General features: G+C 43.0%; 1 protein-coding gene across 13 annotated transcripts in view; it reads right to left on the bottom strand.

The window, feature by feature from the left end:
- The window catches only part of DTNB (dystrobrevin beta), a 227,257-nt gene that overhangs the window by 111,324 nt on the left and 90,910 nt on the right, over positions 1-25,023 (bottom strand). For 12 of the 13 annotated variants that reach the window (XM_061990290.1, XM_061990286.1, XM_061990291.1 and 9 more), the window contains one exon: positions 7,870-7,947. In XM_061990290.1, the coding sequence (XP_061846274.1) occupies positions 7,870-7,947 (78 nt within the window). Of the gene's footprint in view, positions 1-7,869; positions 7,948-17,755; positions 17,825-25,023 lie in introns of those variants that run through there. The other variant, XM_061990299.1, reaches the window with a different exon arrangement.

Below are 25,023 nucleotides of genomic sequence, written 5' to 3'. Positions count from 1 at the left end.
AGATACTTAAAAGATACACAGATGAGGTGTTGAGTGACATGGTCTAGTTTAGTGGTGTGCTTGGCAGTGTAAAGTGAATGGTTGAAGTCAATGATCTTAAAGGTCTTTTCAACCCAAAATGATTCAAAAATTCTATGATGTTTGGCATCCTCTGTGCAATGAATGAATGCAATCAGCACAAGAATCACCAAATCATTGAATCTCGGCTTGGGGTGGAAGAGACCTTAATGTTTGTCTTTAGCCTCCTGTGCTATGGGCAGGGACACCTTCCACCAGACCAGGCTGCTCCAAGACCCATCCAACCTGCCCTTGAACACTGACAGGAATGAGGCAGCCACAGCCTCTCTCTGGGGAACCTGTGCCAGGGCCTCACCACCCTCACAGCTTGGAAGAACTTCTTCCCAAGAGCTCATCTCAGTCTCCCCTCTGTCACTTTGGAGCCATTCCCCCTTGTCCTGTCCCTCCAGGCCCTGGCACAAAGTCCCTCTCAGCCTTTCTTGTCAGCCCTTTAGGGACTGGAGGCAGCTGGAAGGTCTCCCCGGAGCCTTCTCTTCTCCAGGCTAAACACCCCCAACTCTCTCAGTCTGTCTCCACAGCAGAGGGGCTCCAGCCCTCACATCATCTCCGTGGCCTCCTCTGGACTCGCTCCAGCAGCTCCGTGTCCTTGTGCTGTTGGTACCCAGAGCTGAAGGCAGCACTGCATGAGGGTCTCCCCAGAGCAGAGTAGAACAGAATCCTCTCCCTCGACTTGCTGCCCGCAACCTTTCTTCCCCAGTTTAACCCTGGACTGAGGAGTGTCTAGTCTGCCTCCAGCAGCCAAACTGCTGCTTCGGTTTCTTGAGGCCAGAGACATTATTCACAAGCTGGAGAAGTTTCTTTCTCCCACAGCAAGATTTACTGATTTCAGCCTCACTCCCGTGGGTGACAACACATTTTTTGGATGCAGACTGGCTTTATTGCTTTTCTGTGGTGGTCCTTATGGAGGAGCTGTGGCACACAGCTGAACTCTGCACTAACGCTGGTAGCAGAGAAGTCCAGAGATCAAGCAGAAAACCCTTGAGCCTCCTGGAGAGACCCACACACTCTGCATGTGCATCTGCAATGTGCAGATTCAAACAGTAACATGGCTGGTTTTGACAGATAATGCAGCGTAATTGGAAATTATGCCTAAATTCTTTCTCTTGTTACAAACATTACTAGGAAAAGGCTTTTAAAACTATATACATCAATCAGGATGGACTTCAACTGAGGTTCAGCATCTGCTCTATCCAGGCAGCCATCTCTATCAAACTGTATCTTGAGGAAGCCTCATGAACAGCAGCTTCTGAAAAGCACATCATAGAATCATAGGGGTTGGAAGGGACCTTTAGAGATCATCTAGTCCAACCCCCCTGCAGAAGCAGGGTCACCTAGATCAGGTCGCATAGCAACATGTCCAGGTGGGTCTTGAAGACCTCCATGGAAGGAGACTCCACAACCCCTCTGGGCAGCCTGTGCCAGGGCTCCCTCACCTGAACAGTGAAATAGTTTTTTCTTATGTTTAAGTGGAACTTTTTGTGTTCCAGCTTCATCCCATTACCCCTTGTCCTGTTACTATCTACTATAGAAAAAATGGATGCCCCAACCTCCTGACATCCACCCTTTAGATATTTATAAATGTTAATAAGATCTCCCCTCAGTCTCCTCCAGACTAAACAGCCCCAGTCCCCGCAGCCTTTCCTTGTATGAAAGAACTTCCAGTCCCCTGATCATCTTGGTGGCCCTGCGCTGGACTCTCTCCAGCACTTCTCTGTCCCTCTTGAGCTGAGGGGCCCAGAACTGGACACAGTGCTCCAGATGAGGCCTCACCAGGGCAGAGTAGAGGGGGAGAATTAAATGGATGCAATTAAAAAATTGCAGAAGCAGCATTGTTTTTCCAACAAAATCAGGTCTTGGTATCCATTTACTGTGCCTTCCAACTTTGCCTTGAAGTAAACAGATCCTTGTTTGCTCCATCTTCTGGGGAAAGAAAGCAAAGCAAACCAAAGAAACCTTACTCTTGGATTAGTCTACTGGTGGAAGCTGGAATATATTAGCATGAAGGCAGAGAACTGGATGAATATATAAACAAACATAAAATGCTCTTCAGAATGGAAAAGATTTAGGCAGGATACTACTTTTTTCTTGTATCACAATATCACTATCACAGAAATCATATTTCTAACAAATGCTACTGTGGTTTGCTGATGCCTTTTCATTTTTTTTTCAGGCCTGAGAACATTCAGAGATAGGTAGAGTCCAATCCTTCCTGTGCTCAGGATGAATGTTGTGTCCACAGACATGCAAGCACCTAACTTCTAACACTTTAATCCGTCATTTATTCCAGTATATAAAATAGAGTCAATTTTAGGAACTAATTCAGTTCTCAAAAAGAAGCCGAACCACTGAAAAGTGGCTGAACAGCTTCAGCACATTAAAATGCAGATCCCAACCCCATTCAGCTCATACAAAGCGATTTCATCGATCCTGCTGTCTTTATGTCACGCTGCCAAGATGTGGCAGTGCCTCCAGCTAGGGAAATGAGGCCCTTAATTTTAGTCAGTGATGATCTTTTACATCATGGATTAACCCAGAGCAAAAGCAACTGTAATAAATCTTAGGGAAAACATTGTAATCAGACATATGTGAACTGACAAAATAGAAATAGAAGAAATTTTCAAAGGGGTAAAAACCTGTTTCTCCAGCCTTACCTGACTCTATTATTAACTGCTGGCACCTGTACATTTTCCTGGTTTAAAGAAATGGAAGGTACAAAGACAACACAGAATTGTGCTCCTGTGCCCTTGACAAGGTAGATGATAGATGAAGCAATAGCGCTTTGACACATACACTGGTTCAGTCAATGCACTCAAAGTCTCAAAATACTTGGAAATATGGGCATATGCTGCGACAAATACAGGGTCTCTTTCAAGCTGAGTCAAGAGTCAAGTCCAGTAGCTTTTGTGCTTACCGCTAAATGCACAGATTCTGTAACCATCCAGTCTGACTGGCTGTATGCAGAGGTTATCAGAAGTCAGTGGACCCTGAAATGCCCTTCTGTGCAAGGCTAAAAACCTCCTGCTTCTGGATGTTTTTCCATGCATAAATATTGCTAACCTAGCAAACACGGCACATCTCTACCTTCCTCAATAAACTAACCAGCTAATGTTCCCCTAGCATCACACAGCCAGCTTTTAAATACATCTGCAGCTCTCTTTTAATTCATTTTGCAGTGTTTCCATATTCTTTTTGAATTACATGTACTTGACCTGAGCCAAAGTTTTAGCAGTACCAAGTAAAACCTGGAAAGCAGCATCTCTTTGATATGTGTGGACACAGTCTGATTACATATGCTACTTTAGAAGCACCTTTCAGTGTAGTCCAACTCTGTAATGCCAGCAGGCAAGTCTTGCAGAGACAGAAACAGCTTAGATCAGATAAGTGCTATAATCTGACATGGCTTTCACTAATCACTCCTTGTAGTACCTCAGTTGAGCAGAGAAGCTCTGATGAAGACCTGTATTTCTCAATACTGTGTGATTAAAACCAAACCAACCCTGATTAGACTTGGACAGGTAAGTGCACATAGCCAACACAACTAGATTTTTGCAGAGAATAAAGGCACTAAGCAGAGTCTGAATGACAATACCTTTTGGGAGATGTGTTTGGATCCCACTGCAAGCCTCAGGTACATCCCCAGGGCCTTGTTGAGTGATTATGGAGAAGTATGCGTTCTGCAAGCTGAGAGCCTGAGGAGCTGGAATGATGGAGGCAAACATTACCACCTGAACCTGAGGCTGCCTGTCCATTCCCCCCAGGTCCAGGAAAAGATAAACACCGCATTCCTTCTCTGGAATAAGTAAGCATAGAGAGAAGAAGCCTCCTGACATGAACTACCTTTTGTAACGGATTCTTGAAGAGGGATAAGCCAAGATCTTGGTAAGAGGCAGGTACTACTATGGGTATGGTGATCACAGATGATGACATCTACCATGTATTTACTGTCTGTGAGTTCTCATGTCTGATTAAAGATGATGACTGAAAGCAAGATAACTTCTGACTTTCTAAAGATTGGGTCTGGACTGGTCTAGTACCATTCTACACTCTCACCACTCAAAAAGAGCAAACTATAGACGATACAATGATCATTCCGCAGAATCAAGTTGTTTCTTTGGTGTTCACTTTTATTCCAACTTATTTTCTTAGCCTTCGCTGGGAATGGTATCTGTAAAGTATATGTGCTACAGAGGTCTTCATCCTGAATTACCTCGGTGTAGGCTTTGAATCACTGAGAGAATGGCTTATTTATCAGAGTACAGAAGTTCTGTGCTTTCAAATGGAAAGTCACCTTTAGTTACTTACATGTTTTTCAACATACAAGCTGCTTGCAACCAACTGGTACATTGGCTGGTAATAACTGTGACCAAGGATTGGCCCCAATGGCTCCAGTAGCCTACTCTGACATTTTTGTTACCATTTGATCTTTTTTTACATTCTCACTCAGCTCCCTTCTATAGATGTAAGAGGCCCGAGTTAGGAAACAATAGCTGACTCTATGTCATAAAGAACTTTTTAGGCAAGACTTGGTAGTTGACAATTTCAGGGTGTGCAGAGCCAGATGATGTGCTATATATCCAACCCAGTCTGATTTCTCAGTCTTTATTTCTGAATTACCTTTGGTTTATTCGATCTTGTCTTGGACAATAGACAGGAATAGAGACCTCGCTCCTTCATAGGCACTACAATGCTCCAAGGCAAAGGGTGTTGCTGATTCTAAAATCCTGTTGCTGACTCTTTCATGTCCTTGATAGTCAAAAAACTAATCTTGGTAGCACTGCTGAAAAGCTATTTATGCTTCCCTTGATGACAGCAGTTTCTATATGCAGTATTTCTGGCATTCTTGTGATCAAATCCAAATCTGCGTATCCTTGCCCAAATCAGAGAAGAGAAAGAATTCTTTAGTTGGATGCCTTTGAGACAGTCTCTGCTCACAAGACGTATGTGGATCTCTGCAATTCACACAAGCAGAGGAATATGGGACTGGAATACCAAAGTGGGCTCAGATTTGACTGTTAAGAGCAGTTGTGGCCATCCCACATTAAAAAGGAATGCTGAAAGAAGAAAAGTACTGATGAGGACAAGAAGCATGATCCTAGTTACTGACTACCTTCTGTGCAAGGAAGATTTAAGTAGACAAGGACTCTTAGGCCAGAAGTAGATGGGATACAAACAGCCTTCAATAGCATGAAGAAGGTAAACAGGTAAATGTTACAATAAAAAAGGAAGAGTTTTCTTCAACCTGTCACAATTGAATTACACAACTCACTTGTGGATGCTGGATTCATGAAGCAGTGGTCTCTATATACACTGTAAATCAGGAAGCAAACTGATGAGTGCTGCAAGATGGGAGCAAGTGCAAAAGAACAAGAGCAATATTTCATTTACCGTATTACTGCTTAATCCTACCAAAGCAACTGCTACTTGTCATCATGACGGACAAGACACAATGTCAGTATGAAATTCCTGTACACTTAAACCCCCTACAATGTAGAGGTCTTTTAATAATCTAATTAGTGCTTATTGTCATCACTATTTTATTTTCTAATACCTACTTACCCATAGCTGATTGTTTTTCTCTTCACTATCCCATACAAAAATACTACTCCACTATTCCTTATCTCAACAGTGTATTGTAAAATCTACATGGCCAAGAAGAAGGGACAGTTAGCAATAGTCAACCCTCCTCTTATTAATGATTAGTGCTCAATATGGTATTTTCCTGGCTTTTTCTGTGCCATTCCCCTTCTCAAATTAAAGGAATAGGTAGGCTCAGCCCTGCCCACAAAGGAACTGAAGCACAGCTGGCAGATGATGATATGAAAGACCCACTCTAAATGAGTTTCTGGATGTTGAAGTGTTAAAAAAAAGCAAAAAAAGTGTCTCCTTAGGTAAAATGTACCTTAGGATCAACTGGTAAGGAAGCCAAGCCTGGTATCTTGTCATTTGCTCTTCTAATAATGAAATATTTGTTCCTTCTTGAACTAAATCATCAAGTGAGAAACCTGTGGCTGGAGGACTGCTTCACCTCCTCCATAAGAGCCTGTCCTCCAGACATTCAGTGCTAAGCTTCTATTTAGCATGAGTCTCCTGGTATTTTGCAAAGCACAGAGATACTTGCTGTGGATAATCTTGACTCAAGTTTCACTGTCCTCTTAGATCAGACGTGATTTATATAGGTAACACAGTAGAAGCAATTTGAGAATAAATAAATCTCTAATGGAAAGAAGGAGAGGAATGAATGGTTACTGAGACTATGTTATTCCATGAGACAAAAAGGCAGCTATGATCCCCACTGACCAGCATGGGAACTCAGGAACTAAGTGACACTACCCACATTCACTGTTGACCCCAAGTCAGAAGTGACAGAGGGTTGTGCCACTCCATTCTGTAAGACCTTCTTTGCAAGAGGATGTAAACACTGCAGGAGAATCTGGCAGACACTGCTGCTCAGGAACTGTTTCAAGCTTGTGTGCAAGAAAGGACATGCATGCCTAAAGCAGGATCTGCTTTGACAAAGGTTTGAAGATGATCATGGTCTGGTCTACAGGGAACCACTTGGACCCCAAACAGCAGTTAAAAGCAGAAACAATGTGAAAGATCTTGCTTGCAGTCCAAGAACTGAGATGTTACTGGTCATGCTGCTTAAGGATTGCCCACATGAATAGTCTGTAAAGCACTGGCCTTGGGAATTGGCTGCTCTTTCAGCCTCTTTGCTTCTAATTCAGCAAAAGGAAACACAGAATCACAGGACAGCTCAGGTTGGAAGAGATCTCACAAGACCACCTGGTCCAACCTTTTGTGGGAAAGGAAGCCTAGTTCAGATTATCTCACACCTTGTCCAGCTGCATTCTGAAAACCTCCAGTGATGAGGATTCTACCACATCCCAGATTTAAGTCATACAGTGTATTGCACCTTGTGTAGTGTTTGTAAACACTATGGGGAATGATTTACAGGCAGATTTTGAAATAACTTAGCTAGTTCAAACCTACATACATAACTGATACAAGTCGTCAAGGAAAACGGAAGGCACATGGTTCTGGTTGAAGGACTGCTGCTGGAAATGAGACATCTTGCTTGTCTCTTGAGTACCACCTCGTCACTAAAACAGTGACAGTTCAGTTTCTCATTCCCTGCAGGGAACACTTACTCATTCACAAATTTGGACAACTGAAGTCTCCAGTGAACCACCTTGCTATTCTCCTAACATATCTTAACAGGAAAGAAAAGTGCAAATTCATGATTCAGCCATTTCTTTTGCATGTTTACATATATCCGCCCATACAATAATTCACATACATGTAACTAAGTACACGTAAACGCAAATTCAACTCAAATGCTTAAAGCAGGCATGGGCAACTCGAAACAACTTTGGCAGCTTACAGTGTGGAGAAACAAGTGTTAAGATCAGCAACACAGGACACTCATTATGTGAAATGGACCCAGCAGAACAGACCAATCCTTTGTCAGCAGAGGAGCCTATGATACAACAAGACCAGTCTTTCTCAGAACAGCTTTGGAAGTGATGCTAAAAAGGATCAACAAAAATCTCTTCAGCACCTTTTAGATATTTCTTCATTACACTCATGTAATAACATCAATTCCAACAGAGGAAAATCACCCTTCAGAGAGGAAAAAGTGAAGCACTGCAAACAATTCCTTCTATTATGAATGCTGCATACACGTTTTGAAGTGTTAGTGTCATTTGTAGCGCATTAGTGATACAAAATCCATACTTGGTATGTTTTTTCCTCTGACAGAAATAAACAACAAGTATTTTAAGGCACACTTACCTTTTTGTTGGTGTGGGTGCTCCAGAGGACATGTGGGTCACCATGGTGTCATTCATGTTGGTCAGAAGCCGAGGAGGACTAAAAAAGAAATATTTACCCCATTAGTAATTTTAAAAAAAGGCAAAAAGGTAATCAAACGAGCACTAGGGGACAGGTCAACAGCAGGTCAAAGAGCAGCAGCAGAAAGTGCTTTGCACAAAGATACTCCAAGAGCTGGGTCTACTCTGGTCTAATTGTGTTTCACAATTCATTGTTACACTAGAATGAAGATAAAACTAACATTTGTGACTGCGTAACCGACCTTTGGCATTGTCTAGTGGTTCAAGCAAATGAAGGAACCATTCAAACCAGGGCAATAATTAGAAATGTTTAAAGGAATAAAGGAAAGATTTATTACAACAAACAATCATTTATACAGCAACCACATACACCATCTGTGTGCATATTATTTCAATAAGTTTGCTAGAAAAAACAGATAGAATCTTGTGTTCCTTACTGCCCTATAAAATCCAACCAGAGACTGACATTCCCATTGTTTGCATTTTTAAACCTTGAAGGTCTCCTGTTGTGGCTGCTCAGGCTCTGTGAGCTTGTGGCTGGGCAGTGAGTGAGAGGACAGGAGGAGCCGCCATGAGATGTCCCCAGAGAGCCCTGCTGAGGAATTCAAGGCACTGGGAGAGAACTCCAGCAACTACTACTATAGAATCAATACTTGCCCATGTTTACCTTCTGGTGATACCCAAATCACAGAATCCCAGAATGGTAGGAGTTGGAAGGGACCTTTAGAGATCATGTAGTCCAACCACCTTGCCAAAGCAGGTCCACCTCAATCAGGTCACACAGGAATGTGCCTAGGCAGGTTTTGAAAGCCTCCTGAGAAGGAGATTCCACAACTTCCCTGGGAAGCCCGTGCTCCCTCACCCTCACATTAAAATATAAATGCAACTTTTTGTATTCCAGCTTCTTTCGGTTACCTCTTGTCCTGTCACTAGATACAATAGAAAAAACAATGATGTCTCAACCTCCTGACATCCACCACTTAGATATTTGTAAATTAATGAGGTCTCCCCTACAGTTTTCTCTTCTCTAGGCTAAACAGCCCCAGATCCCACAGCCTTTCCTCATAAGGAAGGTGTTCCAGTCCCCCTGCACTGGCCTCTCTCCAGCAGTTCCCTGTCCCTCTTGAGCTGAGGAGCCCAGAACTGGACACGGGACTCCAGATGAGGCCTCACCAGGCCAGAAGAGAAGGGGAGGAGATCCTCCTTCTACTTGCTGGCCTCACTCTTTTTGATGCATCCCAGGATGCCATTGGCCTTCTTGGCCACGAGGGCACATTGCTGGCTCATAGTTAGTTTATTATCAACCAGGACTCCCAGCTCTCTCTGCAGAGCTGCTCTCTAGCAGGTCACCCCCAGCCTATCATGGTGATGGGGTTCTTCCTCCCAAAATACAGGATTCTGCACTTGCCCTTGTTGAAATACATCCATCATACTTCAAAATTATACTTGTAAACCTTCACAGGGCTGCCTGTGCATGGGTAAAAGCTCAGTGTACACAATAAACAACACTAATGTGGACAGATTGGAACAGAGGGAAATGCCATGCTCCCCTGCATGCTTTCTTGGAAAATGGATTTGATTCTTCACAGATTTTTATTTGCCACCATCTTAGCATTGACTTTCAGGAAGATTTACTGCAGATCATACTGGAAATGGGTTTGTAGTGAGGTGGGAGTCTGTTTCTTCTCCCCAGTAATGAATGATAGGACAAGAGGAAACAGCCTCAAGTTGCCCCAGGGGAGGTTTAGATTGGAGCTGAGGAAGAACTTGTTCCCTGAGAGGGTTGTCAGCCCCTGTCCCAGGCTGCCCAGGGAGCTGGTGGAGTCCCCATCCCTGGAGCTATTGCAAAGCTGTGTAGCTGAGGTGCTGAGAGACATGGGTTAGTGGTGGGCTTGGCAGGGTGAGGGGAGGGGTTGGACTCAAGATCTTCAAGGTCTTTTTCAACTGAACAATTCTCTGATTCACTGTCAGGCAGTCAGAATCAAAGCACTGCTTATGGAGGCTGCGCTGCTGCAGACATCTGGTGCCTGCATGGGAAAACAGACCACCTAAAGCCATTTTCTGTGAGCAGTTAAAGCAAAGAGACAGCTGAGGTGGGGCCAATGAACCATTACAGGGACCTTCTCCCAGCCAAGCTTCAATTTGGGGCCATTGGCTCCACAACCTGAGAAGCTGGCTACAGAGCCCCTGCCAGGGCAGAAAACGTGACCCCACATCAACAAAGCCTCCAAAGAAACCCAAAGCAATGCAGCACAAAAGGGTGCCAGAGGAAAAGGGGCTCAGACAAAACATGGAGTCACATCCACAGTGTCTGCAGGGACTGTAGAATTGAGTTGGTGGGTTTGGCAGTGTGAGGTGAGGTGCTGGACTCAAGGATCTTCAATGTCTTCTCCATTCAAATTGATTCTATGAAATGATTCTGTTTTCTCCAGCACAATGCTGCAGAAGGCATTTGCAGCTTTTGCCTTCCCCAATATTCCCTGTGCAGCTGCACAGAGCCTGCTCCTCTTCCAGAAGCGTGAACACCAGGAACTGCCTTTAGACTCACTAGCTTACTTCAATAAACAATTTGAGCACAGTAATTCAGAGAATCAACCCACTATTAAAAAAAATAATCACCCAGATGTCAAATGTACAAATCACATAGAAACCTGCACATCTTAGTGCATTCTCTCTCCATGTAGGACTTGGGGTGCAAAACTGCTTCAATTCTCAGTCATCACTCTGGACAGGTTTGCCTAGAAATGGCGCTGCATGTTTTAATGTTAATGTTGTTCTAAACATAGCACGGTACCAATAAATTATTCGGTCATAAGATATTTACTCAATGTGTTCCTTCAGAAAAGGAACTCCTCACTGTACCAAGCAGAAAAACAGGATTATAATGCACTAAAAGTCGACCACTGTGCCATACCGTGCTACATTCGGGAGCCATTCATTTTGCTATGAGCATACAAATACATCCTGTGGTAACAAGCAGTTAATTAAGAGTGCTTTCCCTCTGCCCCTTCATCTCCCTACTTACTTCTTCTTGACTGAAGGCGAGGAATGCTCTGTCCATATCTACACTGCAAAATTCTCCTCTTTCCCTCAAGACTCACTTACAGCTTTCCATTCTCCTGACACACATGCCATAAACCCACCCGTGTGGCTGCGGGACAAACAGCTACAAGAAGAAGAAGCTTTTGCAACCAAAACTGTATTTTTCAGCAACAGCTCTAATTTCACAGTTTCCATAGGCATCAGCTAGGTATCTTCCTTTGAGAGGGACAAAGGTTTCCTTAAACATCATGCTGTTAGGAATGACAAATACCACTGCAGTGCTCCTAACAATTTTAGGGTGAGTGAATTTAATCCCATGGTGTTGCCTGTCAGTGGAGAGGACAAAGACAGCTCTCAGCACAGTCTGTCTGAACCCTGACTGCACAGGGAACATGAGGCACATGTGGCAAAACGTAAGCACACATCAGCCATGAGAAAATGGCACAAGTTTTCACAGAATTCATTTTACTTTAAGTAATAAATTGTACATAAGGGCACTTTCACTATTTTGAGTGAAGGTTAATTTTCATTTTTATTACAATATTGCTTTAATATAACTCTTCTAATAAGAAAGTGGATCTAATACACCATTCCCAGGCAGGAACAACCAGGACAGGTTGAGGGTCATGATCTGCTGGAGAGCAGCTCTGTGGACAGGGACCTGGGAGTTCTGGTGGGCAGCAAACTATAGGTTACAATTTCTTTCAAAACTTCTTCAGTTTTGTTAGGTTAAATTTTTCAGGTTTAACTTCTCTGGCATTTAAGATGTATCTAATCATCTGAAGATGCACTTGGGAAGAAAAGCACCTATCAGAGATTAGCCTGTACCAGAGAGTGAAGCCACAGAACCTTTAAGCTCACTGAGTCCAACTGTTCCCCTCACAGTGCCAAGCCCACCACTACCTGATGTCCCTCAGCACCTCAGCTTTGCAATAGCTCCAGGGATAGGGACTCCACCACCTCCCTGGGCAGCCTGGGACAGTGTCTAACAATCCTCTCAGGGAAAAAAATTCTTCCCAATCTCCAAACAATTTATCATGGTGCAACTTGAGGCTGCTTCGTCTTGTGCTGTTGCTTGTAGTTCCAGAGCAGAGGCCAACTCCCCCACCTTCTGGCCACAACTTCCTGTTAGAGAGTTTCTGAGAGCATGGGGGTCTCCCCTCAGTCTTCTCTTGTCCAGGCTGAACACCCCCAGGTCCCTCAGCCCCTCCCCAGCACAACTGTGCTCCAGCCCCTTCCCCAGCTCCGCTGCCCGGCTCTGGACACGCTGCGGCCCCTCAGTGTCCCTCTGGCAGTGAGGGGCCCAACACTGAACACAGCACTCGAGCTGCGGCCTCACCAGGGCCCAGCACAGGGGACGGCCACTGCCCTGGGCCTGCTGCCACACCACTGCTGATTCAGCTTGAAAAACATGACAGTGTCGCACAGAAAACAAAAATGTTAATCTTAGTACACTGTTGGTTAGTGCTGAATCACAGAATGGTCAGGGTTGGAAGGGACCTCAAAAGATGATCCAGTCCAACCTGCCTGTCAGAGCAGGCTCTCCTACAGCAGGTCACCCAGGAACTCGTCCAGGAGGCTTTTGAATGTCTCCAGAGAAGAAGACTCCACAACCCATCTGGTTAGCCTGTTCCAGTGCTCTGGCACCCTCACAGTGAAAAAGTTTTTCCTTACGTTTCTTTGGAACCTCAATGTTCCAGCTTGTACCTGTTGCCCATTGTCCTATCATTGGATACCAATGAGAAGAGTCTGGCTCCATCCTCCTGACACTGACCCTTTATGTATTTGTAAACATTAATGAGGTCACCCCTCGGTCTCCTCTTCTTCAAGGTAAAGAGGCCCAGCACCCTCAGCCTTTCAACAAAAGGGAAATGACGCAGGTGCTAACTTGTTCAATCACAATGTATGTATCTCTATATAAAAATAACTAAGGAAATTACAGCACTGTAGGCTCAAAGTCAGAACAAGGACTCATCCTGACACCTGTACAGAAGCAGCTAGTGATGGAGCTACTCCTTTGGCCAGGGATATGTAGAAGAAATCCCACAGCTTTGGGTACTTCTGTTACCAGTGTCTCACTATTTACTCATAATCTAACCAGGGACTGTACATAGTCATGAAGTAAAACAATGCAGAGCAGTGGCAGATGCTATCAGAACACTAATAAAGAGTACGCACTTGTGGATCCCTGAAAACAGGGATAATGAGAGTTCTCTGCATTCAGAAGAGATTTGGGAAAGAAAGAATATAGACTTGATAGGACAAGGCAGGTATGCCATCATTAATGAGCCATTTTAAACAACTTATCCACATTTCTTTTTGTACTCAAATATCATGAAGTTAATTCTGAAGCTAAAATCCCTTAAATTGTCTTTCTAGAAGGCCCACAAATTTAAGGAGTCCATCCCTAGCACTTTTAATTTTTCTTTTTTTTTTCAAAACATATTTCTGTGTGAATACTATATCTGCCTCTTCTGTCAAGATCGACTTCCTCCCCCAGTATCCAGTTTTGGCTACTACTCAAAACAAGATATTGAACTAAACAGCTTTTTGGTCTAACCCAGGATGATGGATGATATTCTGTTCTTAGACTTCCCCATCATCTTCCTAAACATGTCAACGAGCTTTTATAAGTAATTGCCACAATTCTAATAAAGTCAGCAGAGACATTGACTTGTGTCACCAGTATTTACTCTTACTAGTTGTCTCTTACCTCTAGCAAAACCTGAGATCCAGGCATAACTGAAGTCGCCGTCACATCTATTCTCAGTAATTTTGTCTAAATATGAGAGTACACTTGTTTAAAAATGAGAAATAAGAAACAGCCACTGCTATTTTGTGTCAACAGTTTTACTAAGTGGGAAAATCAATCATTACACATTCTGAAGAAATGCACAATTAGGCCTAGGACTAATTAATCACTTGTCTTCTTTCAGACTTGGTTAATGAAGGTCTAGAACAAACTCAGGCCAACTCTGAGACTTCAGAAGTCTGAAACCTCAATAAATAAAAAGGAACTAAATCTTGAGACTTTTTGCTGTGCTGGACAATCACCCTGGAAGGGGACCTTTACAAAAAAGCAACAGTAAACAAAATTCACCAACCTGCCTTCCACTCAAAACAGTTCTCTCATCTGAGATTGCTGACACGCAGCAAAGTAATGTTATTTATTAGCTTTCATCAGAGTATTGAGACCTAGAAAATGCAAAGCTCAGGAAAAGCAATCTATACTTGAGGGTTAAGCACTGCCACAGCAGTCAATAAAAAAAAAGAGGAAGAAAAAAAAGGAGAGGTACATAAAAGGAAAAATAAATGTAAAAAAGAAAGAATGCCTCATCAGTCAGATCTGGAATAGATGAGTCTGAAGTCAAAGACTGACACCTGACATTCTGAAATTAGAAAAACATTCTGAAAGGACAACAAAGTTAGGTCTGAAGAGTCCTGCACCAGGTATGGATTTCAAGCAGCAGAAGTTAAATGTGTCTCCATGTCAAAAGTGTCACTTCCTACCTTTATTCAATGTTTTATGTCAAAGAACCAGTGCACATATCATATGTGAGAAAAAAAAGACAGCATTTTTTTACTCATTACAACTGCAATAAACGTCAGTGTTTCTTTCATTATCATACAATAATGCCTGGAATTAAACTGCTTTTCAATTAGGGATAAAATTAATGAGAATAACTGCACATTACCTGTCAGCCTTTTTTGTAATTTCTTCTAAAACTGTAGCTACTGTATTTACATAGCTACAAACTGAACAGCTTTTTTTTTAAAGTTTGCTAACTTTAAAGCTGAATTTTGCTCTATAACCTGAGAGTTTCTAAACCAGTAAGATTTTATAACAGATATTATTAGTCTTTTCAACATTGCTTAGGAACCCCACTGACAGTCCAGGTTGTGTTTCTTTGTGTGAAGAGAGTTACAAAGAATTAGAGCTGAGGTTGGACCGACATACCAAAAGGGTATATTATACATACTAGAACAATGAAACCAAGAAAGCATACTGACATTACACCACATTACCCTACAGAGTGGTTGACCATAGCCTATTATTATCATTATTACCATTACCATTATTACTGTTATTATTTTACAGGCATGCTTGTGTAATTCTAAGGAGAGACTTAAAGAAAAACAGTTTTGTGGATGTTTGTAAGTAAAGGTTAACATGAAGCACCTCCAGATGCCAGCAAGGCTACCATTAGAGGCAGCAGATATTCTGGTCAAGGCCTTTATATCGCAAGAGAGATTTGCTTAAACATTGGGATTCTAACAAAGAAAAAGAAACTAAATCCATAGGCAACCCCAGTTCAGTTAATTAAGAGTAAAGCCTCAACATAAATGATGGAACATCATTCCGTCATCATAAAGGCTGACGGAACATAAAATCACAGAATGGTTGGAGAGGACCTTTCAGATCCTCAAATTCAACCCTTCTCCCAGCACTGGCACAACCACCACTAATCCATGTCCCTCAGCCACAGCTACACAGCTTTGGGATCCCTCCAGGAATGGAGATTCTACCACCTCCCTGGGCAGCCTGTGCTAGGGCTGCACAATTCTTTGGGGAAGAAATTGTTCCTCACCACCAATCTAAATGTCCCCTGGGGCAATTTCAGGCCATTTGCTATTGTCACTACAGTTGCACAGAACTGTAAATATAGAAACATCCTAGTTGTCACAATAGCCCTTTCACTTTTCCCAGATAAGGTGTCAACTGGAAAAACAATAAAGTAAAGACTGATTCCTTTATTCCAGGAACTTTTCTATTTCTCATATAGCAGCTTTGGAATTACACATCATTAGAGTTGTTCATTCCTAGCAACAAGCACCCTACTGACACTTTTTGGCTTAGCACCTTCCAACAAGTGAGAAAGACATTGACTCTGAAGTGCAGTCTGATTCTTACTTTCTACTGCAAGGCATTTTCATAGAGGCAAAGAAATGCCTCAGCAGCTACCTGGATGTCTGGTGTGAGACTCCAATGAAAAACCATGTAAAAACTCATCTCTTTCTATTTTAATGTATCAGGAAGTATTCTAATGAACAGAAGAATGATCTGCTTTCCTCACGTATTCCTCGAAGAGCTGCATCAATATATGTTGATAATGGCACAGTAATGTTACCTGTTCTGTCCTACCTTTGGTACTCAGGAGAGACCCAAAAAAAAATCCTCCAAAGAATCATTGAATCCTAGAATGGTTTGGGGGACTAGGGAGCATAAACATTATCCAGTTCCAAATCCCTTCCCCCATTCAATCTGCCCTTGAACACTGACAGGGATGTAGCAGCCACAGCCTCTCTAGACAACCTGGGCCACGGCCTCAACACCCTCACAGCTTGGAAGAACTTCTTCCCAAGAGCTCATCTCAGTCTCCCCTCTGTCACTTTGGAGCCATCACCCGTTGTCCTGTCCTCCAGGCCCTTGGACAAAATCCCTCTTGGCCCTTCTTGTCGGCCCTTTAAGGAATGGAGGCTGCTGGAAGGTCTCCCCGGAGCCTTCTCTTCTGCAGGCTGAACACCCCCAACTCTCTCAGTCTGTCTCCACAGCAGAGGGGCTCCAGCCCTCACATCATCTCCGTGGCCTCCTCTGGACTTGTTCCATCAGCTCCGTGTCCTTGTGCTGTTGGTGCCCAGAGCTGGAGGCAGCACTGCAGGGGGGTCTCTTCAGAGTGGAGTAAAGGGGTAGAATCCCCTCCCTCGCCCTGCTGCCCACACTGCTGGGGATGAAGCCCAGGACAAGTATCATCCCTGTCGGTTATCAGGGCCATCCAGTTCTCCAAGAAAGACAAATGCTGTGATGGTTTGAAGTGAAAGAAACAAGCTTGTGCCCCCCTCCCAAACGTTCTTGCTTACCTTAGTTAACTTTAGAGGCTTTAACAAATTGTACATCACTGCAGCCAAATTGCTTGCAGTGATGTTTGCTCAAGAGGTGCTCTTGGGTTTTGGAAGGACATACACACTGTCTCATCACTTATGATCCAAAACTGCATCCACATCAGAGATGCCATTGCTGAGGATGGTACACGAGTACTATGAGCAACCTCAGTCCAGTGGGAGCACACCGTGACACATTGCATTAGGAGTCTGTGCATGCAAAATGATGTTTTTTCCCAGGACTATCACCTGAACCCTCAGCTTGGAGACACGGACAGAGACCATTCTCCTGTCTCTCTCCCTCTCTTATTTTGCAAGCTTAGTGCTATCACCGATGGAAATGTACATCACTGTTACTACAGCCACCAGCTCAAGCCATGCCAGGACCGGTGCTGCAGTGGCAGAACAAACTCATTTTCCATGGGATCCTCATCTTTCTTCTGCAGTGCCCAGTGCCAGGACAAGGGATAACGGGCACGAGCTAGAACCCAGCAAGTGCCACTGGGAGGAGGAAGAACTTGTTTGGTGTTGAGGTGAGGGAGGCCTGGCCCAGGCTGCCCAGGGAAAGCGTGGAGGCTCCTTCTTGGGAGGTTTCTAAACCTGCTTGGAAACATTTCTGTGCCCCCTGATGGAGAGGAACCTGCTTGAGCAGGGGCTTGTGCTGGATGAGTTCTGCAGGGCCCTGCCAACCCCCATCATTTGGGGATTCTGTGCCTCAGTCGTTAACACTCCTGGCTGAGCAACTTCAGGCCCAGTGCTCCTTACTTGAACATGTCAAGCCATGGATGATCCAGCACTGCTTGTTCTGACTTAAGGATGGTCAGTGATGTGATGAAGAACATTTCAGCAGCTATTTCTGGTCATTGTTAGGCAGAGATGGCTCCTGCAGTGGGTTTCACAGGATGGAGACACTTACTACAGCTTCAGTTACTTAAGGTTTGTACATGAGGACCAGCGGTTCTAAACCAGGACACCTAGAAAGGCCAGAAGAAACCCATTGTGACACCAATCTGGAAGAGGCAATGATGACTCTGGTACCTTCACAGGTAGAAAGTGTTCTACAAAGATGTATGAAAGCATTGTCCTGTCCCTTTGTTATCTGGATGCAAAGGACAATGTGACATCACTTCTAAAGCTATTGCCAGCGGGAGCCACTGCCTTGTGACACACCAGTGTGGTGATCTCAGTTGCTGCTGGGGTAGTACTGATTTGTGAGAAAATATGACCTTTTTACAGATCATAACTGGCACCTGGAACGAAATGGATAACGTGGCTTTGATAATCAAACTTGCTGGTCCATTTGCCAGAAGGTATGTGTGCACATTTCCTTCAGAAAGGCTGATGTTCTGGCGTTCTGCATAGACTGGTAGGTTCATCAACCCCAGTAAATGCTTTATTACACTTGATGATGGGATGATACGACATTTATTCTACCAGGACAACAGGCCATTATTCATACCAAAGATGATCAGATATTGCCTGTGCTTCCTGTTATTCTAGCAGGTCTTGTTTGTCTTTAAGATGGTGAGACACAGGATCTTTTGCTACTATTTTCTTTTTGAGCTTCCTTTCCTATCAATTTGACTCCAAAAGAGAACATATTCTTCCAGGCTAGCATATAAAGGAGATTGATTCTTTGTTTTGTTAGTTGACTGATGACGCTACCAAGCAGTGGCAAAGGAAGATAGATACACTTGAAACACACCTTGCCCAAGAATCTCACTTCTCCAATTCAGAACCTTCCCATCTGTCACCAAGAAGAGATGTTCTACGTGCATGTTCTATGCAGCACAAGGACACAGGGCAGCTCTAAGGAGAAAAGACTCTCTCCCCTACCTGACATGATGCCAGACACCGCAATATGTCAAAAATACAGCAGACACGACCATGAAAAGAAAGAGTATGCAGGCTGTTGGGGTCCATTGCCAGCAAATATACAGGTCTACTCACTCTACTCACAAAGCAATCATAAACAACCAAAAAGAAGGGTGGATTTGGAGGAGAAGGCTCAAGGGAGCACAGAAACCATGTCCTCCCTCAGTGAAAGAGAATAAAGACATTTCAGTACACGCAAAATGCTCTATTTGATAATACAAATGAAATCTTCTCCCCTTGCATTGCAAATTCTTCAAAAACAACAATAAAAATGGGAGACATAATTTATTGAGTTAAAGACTGAGCATTCACTCCAGCATGCCTCATTTTCAAACTGTTCCTACGCTCCCACAAATCTTCAAGAACATCATTTCATGGCCTGATCCAGAGCCAGTTTGGCCTCATTTACATTAGTTAAATAAAACAGTTCCAGGGAGTCTTCCAATATCCTGGAACGTGATCATCTGCACGTTTAACTTGTTAGCAGACCCTAGCATGGTTTTGGCCCCAGACAAACAATTCCTGGGAGTAGTTTGGGAGTCTGCAGAAGCCAGGAACGACTCCCAATAAGCAGTTCAGATGTGGCCAGATTCTTTTGGAAGGTAAGAAAGATGAACAGTATGGGTGTGGTGGTTCAGAGCCAGCTGGCTTCAGTGGCAAAGAATGGCTGCAGGCACATTCAAATTAACAGTATATGCAGCACTATGACTTGATAGAGGGCTTATTCCTTTGGCTTTTCATCTCTGTTTTTTTTCTGATATCAAAACTGCACAGCATTTAACCAGAGATCTGTCAGAGGATGATATCTGATCAGCAGCAATGACCCAGGCAAACCCCTTGCATTGGTGGTTGCAGACAGGGCACCGACAATCACCAGTTAACTGATGGTTTCTGGCACTGCTCAAGAAGCTGCTTGGCCACCCTGCCCCCAGTATTTGAAAGCTGGTCCCTTCAGATAACAGAACCATTGAGGTTAGAAGGGACCTCTTGAGATCACCTAGTCCAACCTCCCTGCCTAAGCCAGATCAGCCAGAGCAAGTTGCCAAGTAGCCTAATGCCTCCAACGATGGAGACTCCACCACCCGTTTGAGCAACCTATACCCTCACATACTTCATCCAGGACCAGGCAGCCTTTCCTTTTTACATCAGGAGGTTTGAACAGTCTGCAGAAACAGAGTAGTCTGCACCAAGGTACTTGCTAACATTAAAGGAGTTGGACGCAACAATCCTTCTGGGTCCCCTCCAACTTGAGGTATTCTATGATTCTAAATCTACACAAGCTCAGGAGGCAAGTGGTGAGCAAGCAGCCGGGGAGACCAGAATATATAAGGTTCATGCACTTTGTAATAGCCTTTCAAGCCTGACTTTACACAAGCAGTGGCCGTTATCTATCCAAAATAGGCAGAGGTTAAATAATGTCTAAAAGTGAAAGCTTTAACCCAAGGTTGGCAAAAGAACATCATTTCGGTGAACACATTGATGCATATTGTAGAGCTTTGTGTGTAAACAACAACCCTGGGGCAGACATGACATGGGCTAACTGTGCAATGCAGACAGTCATGAAATTAAAAGTGGAGGGCTGGCATCAGCAGATGGGGTTACTGCAGAGTGCTGAGGAAAACTGAAGCTTCAGCCACAGCCCGCAGAACTTCTTTTAAATAAAATAAGGTGAAAAAGGTTTCAAATCTCTTACCTAAACATTGCCCTTGCTATTCTACTCTACGTGCCTGAGGATCTCAAAAATTGCTTGAAACAATTCCAGAAGTTAATTGGGTCAGATACCTACTTGCTTTGAAATTCAGCAGCTCCGACGTTAGTAGGTCACACCATACGCTTGGTAACAGCACTACAAGAGATAGTTGAGTTTTCTGTCCAATGTTCTCTCTACTGAACAAATCTATTCTACTCTTCAAGAGGGTAGCTCTTGTACTGTTACGTGCTGTATGAACTCTTATCCTCCGATTACTCAAAAACTATCATTAAGTAGGTGGAAATGAAAGAATTACTTCTTTTGTATAGTGTATTATATAACCAAACCCATCAAGAAGACCCATTATTTATTATTAAAATCTAAATAATGATCTCCTGCTGCCTTTTCCCTCTGCCTACATGCCTGAGTTAACAGAACATAAGATCAATACATGTGTTCAATAGGAGGCATTGAAGGCAGACCAACAAAAAAAGGAAAACCTATTTAAAGATGCAATAGCTGATCATGAAAAATAAAAGTTCAGAAGAGAAAGGAATGAAGAGGGTGCTAGAATTACCTTTTTTCACAGAACTAACAGACTGGGGATGCAAACAGACTTCATCTTGGGAAGCTGACTGGAAAAGGCATGAGGGTTCACTGCAGTCAGCTAAGGAAGTGTCCCTGGTGTAATGCCAGAGAAAAGCAGCCCAAAGCAATAACCATGTGCAGAAGCAGGTGAGCAGTTGCTGGGATCTGAGGGGTTTCTGTTACGTTTGCCTCTATAGGAACACTAATGGAATTACACTCAACTTTAGGAAGAAGGCTGAAAAGCAGAGACGGTTCAGCAAAGAAACATGGGAACAACTAAAAGCCAGAAAACATATTTTCCACTGAGAGGATCGTTATTCCAAACCTCCTATTTAGCTGAAAATTATGTAGTGATTTGATGTCAACCCACATATAAATTTGATTTATTTCTAATAAAACCAAACTGTGCTATACAAGCAAAGATATAACAAAATCCAAAGAGCAGAAACTGCCTTGAACGAAGTGCAACAAGGCACAGGAGCTACTCCTATGGCTGTGGCACCCTCTTCATGTTGGAAACTTTAATGCTTTTCATTAAATACTTGGGTTGGTTTTTTTACTTTGCACAGGAAGTAATTCAACGAAATCTTCTGATTTTTGTTGTACTTGTGGTTGAAGTTAAATGTCTGTGATGATTCACTTGGACTTCATGAACATCGGATTAGGAAATAATTGTAGTAACATCTGTGTGTATGTTTTCAGCTCTTTTGCCCAAAAATGTGAGGGAAAAGCCTCACAACGGGAAAGCCTTGGAAACATTTGTTGCCACATACATGAGTGATTTCTTACTGAAGATAAATCTGCAACACCAAAAACCCATTTGACACAAATGTAAGAGTTACCAGCCAAATTCAATAGGTTAAATAGGCAAATTAGAAAGTCCACGCTGGCAACAGGTAAAGCCTGTCGTCCCAAACAGCCAACAACCGATCACAAGATGCCGCAGGGAACGTGTCCCTTCACAGTGACGGATTCACGTAACACACTCTGTGTTGCTTTTTCTACTACATTGTACTTTCTTTTCATGTGACACATTGTATGAAAACATCTCAGAAAGACTGAGTCTGCATAGTCACAAAATAAGGTTTCAACAGTGCAGTGGGAAGATGCTGCAAAGCATGCAAAGCAGATCTCAGAAATAAAAGCACTGTATTTTAAGAACGGTTGTTCTTTCTCTTTCTGGCTTCTTTTTCCTTTTCACCTTCTCTACATCAAAAACTCCGGACCAGGTCTGCAGCTGTGCTTGCAGCAGCCTTTGTCACTCCACAAAACTCCCATAGAGCAACTCTGGCCAATGCTGGTCAGCCAGAAGATTTAGCCCCTGGGCAGCTCACTTTGAATCCTGTGCTGTGCATGGCTCGGCTGGACTTGAGGATCAAGCCCAAGGTTTCTGATTGCTCTTGGCAGGAGGATTTAGGAGGCAATATTTCAAAATGTTGACTGCACTCCAGCTGTAGGCTGAAAACTGAGCTGGAACACAACTTATACCTAGAAAACAGAGGAGGGTTTCTGGCAACTTTCGTAGAAGAATATTTGATATTATTAAATATACACGTTTTTAGAGGTGCTATGCCCAAACCAGAAACATATTGAATCTATCCTGAGTAGGTTTTGTGGCTTTTTTAAATCTTGGAAAGAAGTTTGGATTAAGAAAGTAGAAACTACTGCCTTCTTCCTTAAAAAGGAGGGGAAGAGGGGAAGGATGGAAAGTACCAAGTGATAAGAGGAAAATGGTCTCCAGTTGCACGAGGGAAGGTTTAGATTTGAGATTGGGAACAATTTCTTCCCCAAAAGGGTTGTCTAGCCCTGGCACAGGATGTCCAGGAAGGTGGTGGAGTCCCCATCCCTGGAAGGATTCCAAAGCTGTGTAGCTGTGAGGCTGAGGGACATGGGTTAGTGGTGGACTTGGCAGTTTTGGGAGGATGACTGGACTCGAGGATCTGAAAGGTCTTTTCTAATCTATTTTGTGATCCTATAAATAGTTTTAAAAGCCTTACTCCACTTTACATTAGGAAGCCCCAATAATTAAAATACAGGGCTAGAATGAGAACACTTCAGAAAGAATTGAATTGTCAGAGTTCTCTCTCTGTTATCAAAATATTTACATCAGAATTCTTCTATTTAAGATGAAGGGCGTTCTGTTGCACAGACAGGAAGGACTTGGAACCGAAGCACCTCAGTTCTCTCTGACTGGTCCTCCTGCACAGAGACCAATTCTACTTTTAGTGCCAGTGGCACAAGTGTTTTCTCCGGTGAGTGTGTGTAACTGCTGTGCTGTTAGTGTTGCATGAGGCACAACAGACTATGACTCACTCTTCTACAAAAGTAATGGCTGCAGCAAACTAACAGGAGAAAAAAACAAACCCTATTAATGTCTATTTTTGCTGTAGTGAATAGATCCAGCTGTACTGGCACTGGGAACTATTGAATACATGAATGGAGCAACAAAGCTGGAGGCACAGACTTAGAGAACACAAGATTGTGTTATCTTCCTGGAAATGAGCAGGTTGTGCACAGGAAATATCAGAAAGAGACTGCACTGTAAAACAGGCCTTTTAAAGTGTGAGAAATTTAGATCCAATTAATCCAAAGGACATTTGCTGCTATTGAAACAAAGCTAAACTGCATTTGGGGATTACATGATGCAGCTTCTCGAAGAATCAGCTGGCTTGGCTTTACCACAGGTGAAGTGGTTTGTGAAAGCGTGTCCTCAGGGGCAGCCCCAGAGCAGATGCCAAGTCGTGGTCCAGTTGCATTCAAGGTGATTCATGCACAGCTGCTAAACAAGGGTAGATATGGCCTGAGAGTGACAGAAAAAAACTCCTATCTCTATTTTATTTGAGGGCTTATTTTAGATCACTGAGGAGCCAGGGAGAGCAGCTAGACAGGTTCAGTCTTGAGCTTTGATGTTACCTTTGAGATCCTTCAAAAAAATATTTAGCAAAAAGTGGGAAATTGTTACCTGGTATTTCTACTGTTAAATAAAAAAAGAAAGTGTGGTAAAGTCAAAGTTCACTTTCAGTAGAGAGACCTAAGTACTTAACTCAGTCTCTTTCCAAGTGCAGAACAAACATAAAAACCCAAATAGGGGGAACTTGAATTTACAGGATATGCAAAACAATTAATTGTGCAGATCTTGAGAATGGAAACAGCTATCCGGGTTATAGCATTGCTTAAACATTTCTAAAGAATTACTGCATTGTGATTACAATAATGTCTGTGCCTGCAGTTTCAGGAAGGCACTGGACACTACTCTGCACAAACTTTTGTAAAATTCCAAGCCCAAGAAGACAGTCAGCAATTCCTCATTGTAATATGCTACTTTCTGCCAGTATCTAGAGAAAAATTTGGAAATTGTTTAAAAATAGCTGCTAACACTTCACCAATGAGAGCACCAAGGGCAAATACATCCATGGGTATGCTGAGCCAACATTTTTTTTTCTTATAAAAGCGGAATGTACCCATAGTATTAAATTGGATCTCACTACTCCATCCTGCTGCAAACCGAGTGAGCAACTTTCATTAAAATTTGCATGTCTATATTACAGATCTCCTTTGTTCTCTTTGTTAAATGGTAGAAAACAGTCAATTCATTTTCTTATACTATTCAAGAGTGAGTTTTTTTGTGGACTAGGAATGAGAATTGGTGGTTCTACTTACCTTTAAATTTTTTAGCTAAATTTTCTACATCTTTATGGAGTTTTTACATCTGCTTTTTTAACTGACTAACTTTCTGAATGCCACTTATTAGCAAACCAGTCAAAAGCTATCTCAATGCCAAAGGAGGCAGAACAAAAATAATTAACACTGTACAATCCAACAACAATTTACATTAAAAAAGCATAATCCAAAAATAGCAGTCTAAATATTTGCCAAAGGGAAACATTTTCAACATGTTGGGATCTGATAATGTTTCGCTACCTGACTCACGTCTAAAGCTGGGAGAACAACTCAGCCTGGCTTTGCATTAACACACGCCTGGGAGGCAGGACTCAGAGATTTCATCTTTTTGCTCTGTCC

The sequence above is a fragment of the Colius striatus genome, chromosome 2 (assembly GCF_028858725.1).
Source record: "Colius striatus isolate bColStr4 chromosome 2, bColStr4.1.hap1, whole genome shotgun sequence".
Taxonomy (NCBI): Eukaryota; Metazoa; Chordata; class Aves; order Coliiformes; family Coliidae; genus Colius; species Colius striatus.
Note: the sequence above shows the minus strand (reverse complement) of the source record. Positions and strands in the feature narration are given on the sequence as shown.